This window comes from Zingiber officinale, chromosome 11A, assembly GCF_018446385.1.
Source record: "Zingiber officinale cultivar Zhangliang chromosome 11A, Zo_v1.1, whole genome shotgun sequence".
Classification (NCBI taxonomy): Eukaryota; Viridiplantae; Streptophyta; class Magnoliopsida; order Zingiberales; family Zingiberaceae; genus Zingiber; species Zingiber officinale.
The window spans coordinates 34,863,990-34,876,211 of NC_056006.1; the positions used below are offsets into that span (position 1 = coordinate 34,863,990).

At 34.9% G+C, this 12,222-nt stretch overlaps 1 protein-coding gene across 7 annotated transcripts in view; it reads right to left on the reverse strand.

Moving 5' to 3' along the window:
* Window positions 1-12,222, reverse strand: part of LOC122032514 — a 126,560-nt gene that overhangs the window by 75,043 nt on the left and 39,295 nt on the right. For all 7 annotated transcript variants that reach the window (XR_006126115.1, XR_006126116.1, XR_006126117.1 and 4 more), the window contains exons 6-7: window positions 2,536-2,641; window positions 2,373-2,443 (exon numbers count right to left, since the gene is read on the reverse strand). Coding sequence is in view for 4 of the 7 variants with exons in the window: in XM_042591816.1 (XP_042447750.1) it covers window positions 2,373-2,443; window positions 2,536-2,641 (177 nt within the window). In the remaining 3 variants the exon portion in view is untranslated. The remainder of the gene's footprint in view (window positions 1-2,372; window positions 2,444-2,535; window positions 2,642-12,222) is intronic.

The following is a 12,222-nucleotide window of genomic DNA, read 5'->3' on the forward strand; positions in this document are numbered from 1 at the left end:
TCTATTAGAATATCATCCAATCTAAGCATTTCTATTTTTCATCCCATTTAACTCTTTTTCTACTTTTGAAATTCAAAGTCTCCGATAAAAATTTAAATTTTTATACTCCTGCATAAATTTCCAGAGCTAAATTAGTCACCTAAACTTTTATTAAAAAGTTGATGAAAATACCTCATCCATCACTCTTTATTTCCTCATACTTCAATCATTCCTTATTGGTTTCATCTTTAATGTATTCTATTTGGGTAAACTTATCTTCCTCTCTCTCACTTTAGTTATTTTATAGATGCCCTTTTCCCTTTATTTTGTATCAAACAAACTGTTAATATAAACATTTGAAAGATTTATTCTTGGCTTCACACATCTTCTTAGCCTCTTTTTTTACTAATGCATACATTTTAAAGTTTCCTTCGTTCTTACTGTAATTTCCTTATTCCACCATCAAAATTTTTATTTGGTACATTATATTAATAGTTTCTTTTACTACAACTATCTTGAGAGCTATAATCCTAATTCTCTTTTTAACTATTCCTATTACTCCATCTTTTAATAAACTATCTACGATAATACCTACTTCATTTCTCATTCTACTCTTTTACATGTACTATAACTTAAAACTCAAGTTCTATATCATCTTTGCCTTCTCTCCTACTCATTTGGTCTCTTGTAAATACAAAATATTAATTCTTCTCCTAATTATTGTAACTACTACCTGTATTGCTTTATTTGTGAGTGTTCTTATGTTTCATATTCTAATGTAAGACAATCAGTATTTCTATAATGTTTGTTCTTATCCATCTTAGAGTGTAAGAAATCTCGTACATTTAATACTACACCCAAGTTTTCATATAGATATAGCGATCCTTGCCAAGACGTTGTAGTCAAACAATGAAACGCATTCCTTCTGAGGATATGTTTTAAACTGATAATCTAATATGACCCTCCTCCTTTATCCGAGCTTAGGACTGACCATGACGGAGTTTATTCACCATAGGCGGAGTCAAAAGATGATATACAATGATAAAACAAATTGTAACTCAAGATGGTAGGAATAGTACCCGCATCTGCAATTAATAGTAGCAAAAGAAGGAACATTTAACTGCTGCTCAAGATAACAATTATCTCTGTTGGGAGATAGTGATTGACAAGACATAAACATATTAGGCAAAAGAAAGTATTATGGATATAGATGGTTACAAAATCTTATTTTCCCACAATTGCAACCCATGGAACATTGTTCTTCCCCTTCAGTTTCACCATGGGAATTGTAGTAAGGCCTAGAGAACCATTAATAGAAGGCAATTGTTAAATAGTAGATGAATTTGACAGTGTGAATTTAGGGGAGCTCTAGAGAATTCATTAAGGAGAAATCACTTAGTAGAGTATGAGAAGCAAGGGGATCTGCTTCCCAAAGTTTGCTGCCCAAAAAAGGAACAGGATCTTCAGATATGCTGAACAGTGATCTTCAGATATGCTTCTGGCCAAAATTCACACGGGAGGAGAAAGGAAGGAGAATTTAGCACAATCTGATATGAAATTAAATAGAAAACAACAGGGGATTGATTCAAATCTAGCAGGATCGTAGAACCACTAAAATGGCAGTATCAATGGAGAAACAGAGAGAATAATTGGAATTGCAATACCATCACAGAAGAATCAGCAGAAACGGAAGGACTAGAGAAGCAAACAAATCTAATCTTCCTGAACAGAGTGGCTGAAAACTGGAGACCAAGATAGGATTTGGAAATGAACAGCAGAATTCTGAGAAGACTGAGAAACCAGAGTGCACGAACAGTCCTTGTATCAGTGGAGCAGATTTCTGAGAATGGCTGAAATATGAGAAGGAATTTATGGCAAAAATAAGAGATCTAAGAACAGGGAAGTAGGTTAAGAAGAAAGGTCAGCTGTTTTCCCTATTCGCACTCTGAAATATGGTGATCAACACACTAGGAGAACCCTTCTTCGTAGAATCTGTCGCCATGGAGTTTTCTGCTTACTGATGAGATCAGTATCTCCAGCATTTTCTGCTGCAGGTTTGTCCAGTCATGTGAAGACAAGAGAGCAACTCACCTGGAAGAAGATTCAGAAGAGATACCTGCTTAATGTGAAGAAGCTCACGGGCATAGAATTCACAAAAATATGAACCTGTTTGGCTTTGATACCATGTAATTGAGGAGCATTATTATCATTCGATATCCATGATATTCCCTTTTATCTGTGTTTATCAATATAACTTACACTCTAAACCTTGTATTATCTGGTATTCATAATTAGGTCCTTGGTAATATAAGAAACAGCTAACATGAAGTGAGTAAAAAATGAGCATGAGTTGTCAAGACAGAACAGTACTACCAGCAGGGAAAGTTTATTACCTTCCATATGGAAGGAAGTCCCCAAATGCAAAAACCAGACCGAAAACAGTGACAGCTACTCCAACACCAACCTATTAACAATTGAATAAAATAAGTTTTTGAAATAAATGAGTTACTGCACATGGTCTACAAATATATGAAACCGTTAACGATAAGAGTTTACCTTGGTACCAAATCCAATTGTATTCTCTTCCGACACAACAGGTCCATCATAGTCTATTGCCTGAGAGATTTTGTCCTCCTCAGCTTTTTTCTGCTCCATTGCAGACCTAACAATGTAGTTTAGAAAAACCATGTAAACACATTAATGCAAATCAAAGTTTGAAATTTTGTGCCAAGCGAGAGTTTCATTCTCCGGCACTTTACTAAAGAAGAGAAAACATTGAGGATTCTCAGAGTAATCCACTTAAAGTATAATAAGTCGTGGACTAGGAGTTTGGGGGTTGCTGAACTACATAAATCGCCTATCTCTGTGGTGTGGTATGTACTTGTGTTTTTATTTAATTTTCCACTGCTAATCTATTTTGTGACCTTGGTATGACGAACTAGTGATGGCCGGTCCTAAGCCCGGATAAAAGAGGAGGATTGCATTAGGCTGCTAGCTAGCATTAAAACTAAGGCATTCAATAAATGGATCCATTAAATTATTGTGCTAATGCTAGGTTGTTTTCCGGAAAGAACATGTTGCAAGGTCTGACTGTAATATCTCGACAAGGACCGCTATATCTCCAAGACTCGGATGTAATACTAAATATGCAAAGTTCACGTCTGACTGTAATGTATCAGTGACCGCTACATCTCCATGAGAACTTGGATGTCGTGTCAAATAAGCAAGAGTTCTCACACCACAAGTTTGATAAGAATAAATATTATACGAAAACTAATAGTCTAAGATTAAGAATATGGAACATAGGAACCTTCACTGGTAAATCAATGAAAATAGTAGATGCGATAATTTGGAGAAGAATTAGTATTTTATGTGTATAAGAGATAAAATGAGTAGGTGAGAAGTCAAAAATGATAGAAAACTCGAGTTTTAAGTTATGGTATATAGGAAAGCGTAAAATAAGAAATGAGTGAGTATTGTTATAGATAGTTCGTTAAAAGATGAAGTTGTAGCAGTAGTTAAAAAGGAAGATAGAATTATAGCTCTCAAAATAGTAGTGACCAAAGAAAGAATTATAGCTCTCAAAATAGTAGTGGCAAAAGAAACTATGAACGTAATTAGCATATATGCACCTCAAGTAAAATTAGATAAAGCTACCAAATCAAGGTTTTAAGACAACCTAGATAAAATATTACAAAATATTCCGCCAAATAAATGATTTTATTAGGAGGCGATCTAAATGAGCATGTCAAGTGAAAAAATAAGAAATATGAGGGGTACATGGGGTTATGGGTTTGGAACGAGAAATAAAGAAGGGAAAATTATATTGGATTTTGTGATAGCATATAACCTTATATTAGCTAATATATTTTTTAAGGAATGAGAATAATACTTGATCACGTTCAAAAGTAGGAATAATAATTCACAAATTGACTTTGGTATGTTTAGGAAGAGGGATAGAAAGATTTATAAAGATTGCAAGGTCATCCCTAGAGAAAACATAACTACTCAATATAAATTAGTAGTGTTAGATATACACCTCAAGTATAAATATCAATAGAAGGAAAATATATACGACTCCTAAACTTAAGTGGTGCAAGTTAAAAAATGGAAAGTAAAATATATTTAAGGAGAATGTAGGAGTACAAGCATTTGATGAAATATATAATAATAAAATATGAGATAAGATGGTATCAAAGTTGAAAATAGTAACTAAGAGCGTACTTGATGAGTCAAAGGGACATCTACCACTAAATAAAGAATCTTGGTGATGGAATGAGAATAAAGAATTATATATTTGTAAATCCAAAGAAAACTTAATAAAAATATACAATAGCCAAGAAAGCAGTGAATGAAGCAAAGAATGAAACTTTTGAACAATTATATAAAAAATTAGATACAAAAGAAGGGAAAAGAGACATTTATAGAATACAAGAGATCTTATCCAAATAAAATGTATTAAAAATAAATGTAATAGGTATTAGTAAATGATGGAGAAATAAAAGAGCGGTGGAAGAGATATTTTCATCAATTTTTTAATGAAGATTTAGATGACCAACAATTTAAGTATGTATAGAAATTTAATTTTTTATTGGAGAATTCAACTTTAAAAGTAGAGCAAACTTTAAATAATATACATAATGGAATAGTCATTGGACCAGATAATATTTCGATAAAGGTATGGAAGTGCCTAGAGAAACAAGGTATTGAACAACTTATAAAATTATTTAATATGATATTAAAAACAAAAAAATACTTGATCAATGACGAAAAAGTACTATAATTCCCTTATATAATACAAGGAAGATGTACAAAATTGTACAAACTCTAGAGGTATTAAACTAATGAGTTATACCATGAAATTTTAGGAAAGAGTAATAAAAAAAAATTAAGGAGACCAACTAAAAATCAAGTTAGATTTATGCTTGGAAGTTCAAACTCACTTCATGGTGCAAATCACATCATGGTTGGTTTTAAATCCATAAAGTAAACACTCGAAGACCATAGAACACAATCATGTGATTTGAACAACTTTTGACCAATATCTAAATTATAGCCACTATAAGCATAACCTGGTGTTGATCATAACAGACTTGAGCTTTCCTACAAGGTGCAAATCACATTTGTGAAAGACAACTAATGCCTAAAATTTAAAACACATGTTTTTTTTCAATATCAAATAGAATAATTTTGAAATTATATATTTGTATTAGACTTATATGCAAATTAAAACACATTCTTTTTTAATATTAAACAAAACAATCTTGAAAATCTAAAATTTAAAACACATGTTTTTTTTTTAATATCAAATAAACAATTTTGAAGGGGAGACTTAGCGCAATAGTAAAGTTGTTGTCGTGTCGCGGTTTCGAGTCTCGGAAACAACCTCTTGCAAAAGCAAGATAAGGCTATAGGATAAAGTTCCATACTCAGTATTAGCGGGAGCTTCATGTATCAAGCTGTCCCTTTATCAAATAGAACAATTTTGAAATTATATATTGGTATGAGACTTGTATGCAAATTAAAACACATTCTATTTCAATATTAAACAAAACAATCTTGATACTATAATGATTCCTCCAAACTTATATGCAGGTTGAATTACATGGCTCAAACAATATCAAATAGAACAATCTTAAATTTTAACATATATTCAAGATGTGAGACGATTCCTACAATATCGATGATTATGACCAAACAATAAATATCTTGTACAATTCTTTTAAATTTTTCCACTACATTTGCGCTCAATATGTGCCTTCCTATGTAGCACGGATACTCCAAAATTATTTTTTTGAAGTATCGAACACGAATATGACAAGGATACGATACGCAAATACGCGTATCGAATATAGCCAAAAACGTGTCATGGACTTTTTGAGGTTTGACCAGGCAAATACATTTTGGACATGACAAGGACATAGCAAGGATACGACTAGGGTATATTTTTCCAGATATGTTTAGGCAAAATTGTAAATATTTAAAATATTTAGGGGTTAATTGAAAAACTTGAAATTTTCTATGACTAATTAGAAAATAATTAATAAAAATGAATTGGGTAGTGGGCTTTTAAATCCTAAACCCTAATCTTTTGCTGCTTGCCTTTCATCTTACTCGCCTCTCATCGCCTCTTTGACATCACCCACCTCCCTTTCTGCTGTCGCCGTCACAGCTAGCCATGTAAGCCCTAAATTATTTTTTCTGATTATGCTCCACTCCTCTAAAGTACTTAAACCCTAATCATTTTGTTAAAAAAAATTGATTTAGAAATTTGAATATAAGCCCTAACATTTCAATCTCCTTTTTCATCTTTTTGGCTTTCAATTTTTTTGATGAACAGTAAGTAAAAAAGTCTTGGCTTTGATCATCTTTCATATCTTTCAATACTATATATATATATATATATATATATATATTTGTCGTATTATTGTATCCATATCATATTCGATACGATACTCGTACTTGTATCCATGCAACATAGGTGCCTTCCTTCGTCTACCTAGTTGTGCCTGATACCTATGAGGAAGTGAGTGGGGATGAGTGGGCCGACAAATCCAAGACTTCTTCTAGTTCCATGAATGACATTATTGCATATATTTCTATAATGAAAAGACAAATAGTAACCTTTATAATAATTGTAAGGATCCTGTGAATTTTGACCAATTACACATTGCATGTGAGCATGGAAATCCATGGACATCAAACCTACAATGTACAATGTCTCCTCAACATAACCATAATGTAGATTCCACTTTGGTTCTTGGAATTCGGTATTAGAATATAGATGAATAACATAATTCATACCCTAACTGTTGTACTTGATGAGAATATCTTTGAAAAAAGGAGTCATGGTCGATATTTTTTCACCAACCTACCTATACATGTAAAAGCATTTAGATAGCTTTTCTCCTTGTGCACTCGATCATGCCACTAATGGGTAATTCATGTGTGGGCTTGAGGATTGCACTCATACACTCCAAACCATTGGTAGAGAGCATATGATACCTATGACAAGGAAAAAAGATATTAGCTCATTTCTCCTTCTCCACTTTGCCAACTCATACATTAGCTCTCCAAGTACAACGTCATCTTTTCTATGCACTCATTATAAGTGAGTCCAATGCATGCACGTGCTATGGCCCATTGCAACTTAGTTGTCTCTCTGTCTCTACAGTTTGATCTGAAGTTCTTAAATAGGTGTAAAAGGCATAATCAATGCAATGATTCAGAAAATACATCTTTAACTACATGAATTGCATGAAGTATGTTGGAATTTCAATCACTTGTGATTGATATGGATCTATCCCTCATACAAGGTTCTGTCAAGAACCCAAGTTGGCTTGCTTTCAATTTCTGCAACTGCAATTGCATAACTAAACTCTAAACCTAACCATGGCTATGTCAAAAGTTTTCTTTTCCTCCTTTTATTATGGTTTTACCAATTTTTACTAGTTTTCATATAGCACTGGTTTTTATAGAAAAGTGAACCAATTTTCAATCAGCTCCTTATTATCCACTTAAACTAGTTAGTATGGATTGAGTTTGAAAACACTAACTTAGATTCGGTATGTCTACATGACCTAGGTATAAAAAGTGTCTAGCATGGTTATTTCTAGTATCTTTTACATTTAATGAACAGATATTGTGTCCACTTGGAGTGCCATGTCTAAGTATCAAGTATCTAACACGAGTATAAAGTGGATAGATAAAAGAACTACTATCAAAGCTAATAAGAGATCAAAAGTTAGAACTCAACAACATGGTATATTTGATAGCAAATTTATTGATGAAATACAAAGAACTTCATCTTAGTGTAATGGTGCTCTCAAGTGATAAGCATCAACATATTTTGAATATTTAGTCAAGGGTTTAAATAAGGTTTATCTATGTTATGATGTGTGCATCAAATGTACAGGCACTATGAAAAGTGTACATGAAACTCGTGGAGCGAAGTGACTTGATGGAGTCAAGTTGTCTAGATGGATTATGCTCGATAGCTTAGAGATGATTGATAACTAACATTTTGGCATGCTCTCATATTTGACATTTTTATTCTCTTATATGGTCAATTGTTGATTTATATCATGTTTTACGGATTTGGATCTATTTAGAACTTTGATGCCCTATAGTTTTTGGAATTATATCTAAAAATTTGCATCTTGTTTTTGTAGGGAATTGAATCTGAGTCTTCCATCTAGATCTAGAGCGATCTGAGCCTTTGATGGAGATATGGAATCATCATGTTCATCCATCCAAATTTAGTGAAAGATCTAGAGCGATATGAGACATTGATGCATATCTGAAGCAATATGATCCACCACTAAGATCTCACCATCCTAGCCATTCATCCAGATCTGGGGCGATCTGGGTTCTACAATCCGGTCGTTGATCTTGATCAAGTCATCCAAGGATTGAGAGAGCATCCAAGTAAAAGAAGATCTTGTCCGTTGATTCAAAGCTAAAAGCATCAAATGGTTGGGAAAATTTCCCTACATTTTGAAGACATTTTCTCTCTTGCCCAAGCATTAATCTCACATGAGGAACACACAAAGGAAGAGTAGCTTCCCTCTCTCCATGGATGCCCACCTCCTCTCAGCCACCACCAAGGTTGGCGACACCACCATCTTCCTCACCATCGTCGGACGGCCATCTCCTCGCAGAGCTCTACTCATGCACCGCCATCATCACCTCTCCTCTTCCTCTCCTAATTAGGAGAGAAGGCGCCGCCACTCTTCTTCCTTACCACCGGCTAAACCTCCTTCCTCCTCCATCATCACCGCCGGAGCTCCAATTACCTTGCCTACCGCCGACCAACATCATCTCCTTCCTCTCCTGATTGAGAGAGGAAGCACACCCTTTAGGAGCTCTTCCATCTCCTTCCTCCGGCCACCTCCTCACCCTCTTCCGATTGGGAGAGGTTTACACAGTCGGCCACTTCACCTTCTTCCTCTCTTGATCAAGAGAGGAAAAAGATATCTCCATCGAACTCACCCTCTCCCAATTGGGAGAGGCTTTTTCATTCTACCAACTCTCCTCTTCGGTTTTAAAGAGGAGAGCTTGCTCCACTACGGCAACCCCTCCTTATTCCAATCATCATCATCATCCACAACCCCCTCCTAGTCGGGAGAGGCGCCACCATCCATTTCTACCTCTGGTAGCCCTCCTCCGTAAGCTCTACATCCTCTCCTAAGCTCCCGTATCGATTGGAAGGGAGCATTGCAAGAGGATTGGACAACTCTTTCCACTCCGTCTTCTTCCTCTCCTGATTGGGTGAGGAGACGCTCCATCTACCTTGGGAGATCTCAAATCCGAGGTCCTCTGTTCGTCCATCTCCATCTAGTCGAGCCCTCTTCCTTCAACTGATCGATCAAAGGGAGCTCATCTCATGAAGTTTCAAGATCTTGCAACTTCGAGTTCATCCACTTCCATTTCCGGCATCACAAGTCATCCATTTCGATCGAGGGAGAAGCTCTGTCCACAAGCTTGGATCCATTTCCTCCAAAGTGTTGGGTTGTTTCTTATTATGTTGATTGTTGATGTTAATTGTTAATGTTGAATGTTTGTATTAGATTTGATCCCCCTTGTTTAAGATTGCATGCATCTGGCTTCTTTTTTTTTAAGTGGGCACTAGGTCATCTAGCTTCTTTTTTATTTTAGTTGGCACTAGATATCCAAGCCTTCGGCTAGACTAATCTTAGGGGTCACAGTCTAGCCGCACAAAAGTTTCCCACGGTAAATAAGGAAGGCCCATCTTAATAGCTAGCGTTCTCGGATCTGTTACCCATTAAGGGAAAAACTCCTTTGTTTAATTTGATTCATGCCCACCAAGTGTTCGAAGAAATATGCCTTTCGTCATCTAGGCTTTAGTTACTACATTTAAGTAGTTTAATTTCTTGCCATGTTTTTAATTCTTGTAATGCTTTATTTCATTTGAATGTTAGAGTTAGGTTGTTCTTTATTTGAATTCAATTAGGTTAGATTAGATTAGATTTTTTTCAATGCTCTAAGTTTCGTTAATTGTTTTACTTTATGTTGTCTTTAATTCTCCGCAATTGTAATTAGCTAGGTTAGTTTTCATCACATGCATTACCTTTCATTTGTTAGATTTATTTTCCAAAACCCAAACCCCCATTTAAAACATCAAAACTCCAAACAATAAATCAATCCCAAGAACAATCATCTTGTCATTATATTCGTTAGGAGACGACCCGAGTCATTCCTATGCTATATTAGTGTAGAGGAGTTTAGTAATTAATTTGTTTGATACTGTATCACGACAATATAGTCTTATCAATAATCTTGAAGGCATCATGGATTATGCTCAATTAGTCAAAGTGCTCTAATGGACAAGATTCACTTCTACGAATTTGAAGATTAGATAGAATGGGAACAATCTGCCTCAAGAAATTTTTAGAGGGGTGATCAAGATAATTAAGAATCTAGAGAAGGTACGGTTAAGATGGTCAAAGACAATGAAAGCATATCCTATTGGAGCAAAAGGTGAAGTCATCACCATAGTAGCCCTCCAAGGTAGCCCCATTCTCTCTAAAAGGGCGTAAATCATGGGGGCATTTGCCCTAGTGCAGCGACCCTTTGCATAGAAGAGGTCAAGCACCCAACAAGACATTTTGCATCCACTGGGAATTGACCATAATGAAAGCATAAAAAAAAAGACAACCCGGTGCACAAAGCTCCCGTCATGCGTCGTCCCGGGGAATGATCCATTGTACACAGTCTTACCCTGCTTTTTGCAAGAGGCTGTTTTCAGAATTTGAACCCGTGGCCTTTAGATTGCAAAGCAACAACTTTACCATTGTGTCAGGGAGCATATCCTGCTAATATAGGTATAAGACTCACGTGCATGATTTAAAATCTTGACCCGTATCGGAGTTTTAATCTATGACCAAAATGATTTTGGTACCATATCATGTCGTACTGTCGTGCCCATATGATTTCAATATTTTTTAAATATAGTATTTTATTAATTAAAAATAAAAAAATCAATTTAAATATTTAAAAAATATATAATACAAAAAATAAAATAATTTTTTAAAAAGAAAAATATACGAGCCCCATATAGTAAATAAATAAAAAAATTATTATATTTTTTCAAAATTAAAACAAATAATATATATATATATATATATATATATATATATATATATATATATATATATATATATACACACACACTAATGGGATAGTTTTGTTAGGATTTAATTATCTTTACTTTAGCTAGGAGTTAATTGAAATTATTAACTTCTAATTCAAACCATAGTTTCGTTGTCGCCCTTCCTGTTCAGAGGCTCATGCGATGCCTCCGTGGCTACCGCGAGGTCACGCGACGCCTTCATGGCTACCGCGGGATCGTGCAACAGATTCACAACAATCGCGGGGCTCGTGCGACGCCTCTGCAGTGGCCATGGGGCCTCGGGGCGTGCCCGTCAGTAGGTGGAATGAAATGTTTCTCCTGTGCCACCCGATCCGGCACAAGATTTTAAACCATGCTTACATGCAATGTCAATTACCTTATCAGTCCTCAAATCCTAAATAACAGTAAAGATGACATAAAAGGCGATAGAACAATTCAATGGGACAATAGGTTTAATGAAAAAAAAACAATATAAAAAACAAAATAATAGAATAATTCAATGGGACAATAGGTTTTAATTTAAAAAACAATATAAAAAACAAAATACAGATGCATCATAAATGAGAAAAAAACATCTTCAAATGCCTTGAATTGATGAGCGACTAGCTAAATATTATAGCATTGGTAAAGCCTATTTGCCGTGTGATAGTAGAGAAGGAAAATATATCAAAGGCTCCTTAGTATAGGATGCAAAAGATGACTCAAAGGTAGGGCTAAGGCAAGCAACAAAGATACTGCTATTATCCAATAAAGAGAATAGATAAGATGAAGCACGGACAACAACATAGAACCAAAGGAGCCTTGAGTACCTCTCGATTGGAACAAAAACAATGGGCTAAACAGAACTACATATGCAATGGGATATAGACGACTAGGAGGAAAGTAGTGAAGAGAGTAACATGTATCCTTAATTTACCCAAATTTCTCAAGCATCTGGAATTGTCTTGTCCACTAAAACGACCTCCTTGACTTTGTTATCAACCACCTCGAAAATCTAAAATTTTAAGAATGGAAACAACAAACAAAATTAAGATGAAGTTAGGTTGCTCTCCCAAGGAAAAAGTTGCTTGATTAGACCTAAATCTCCAAGA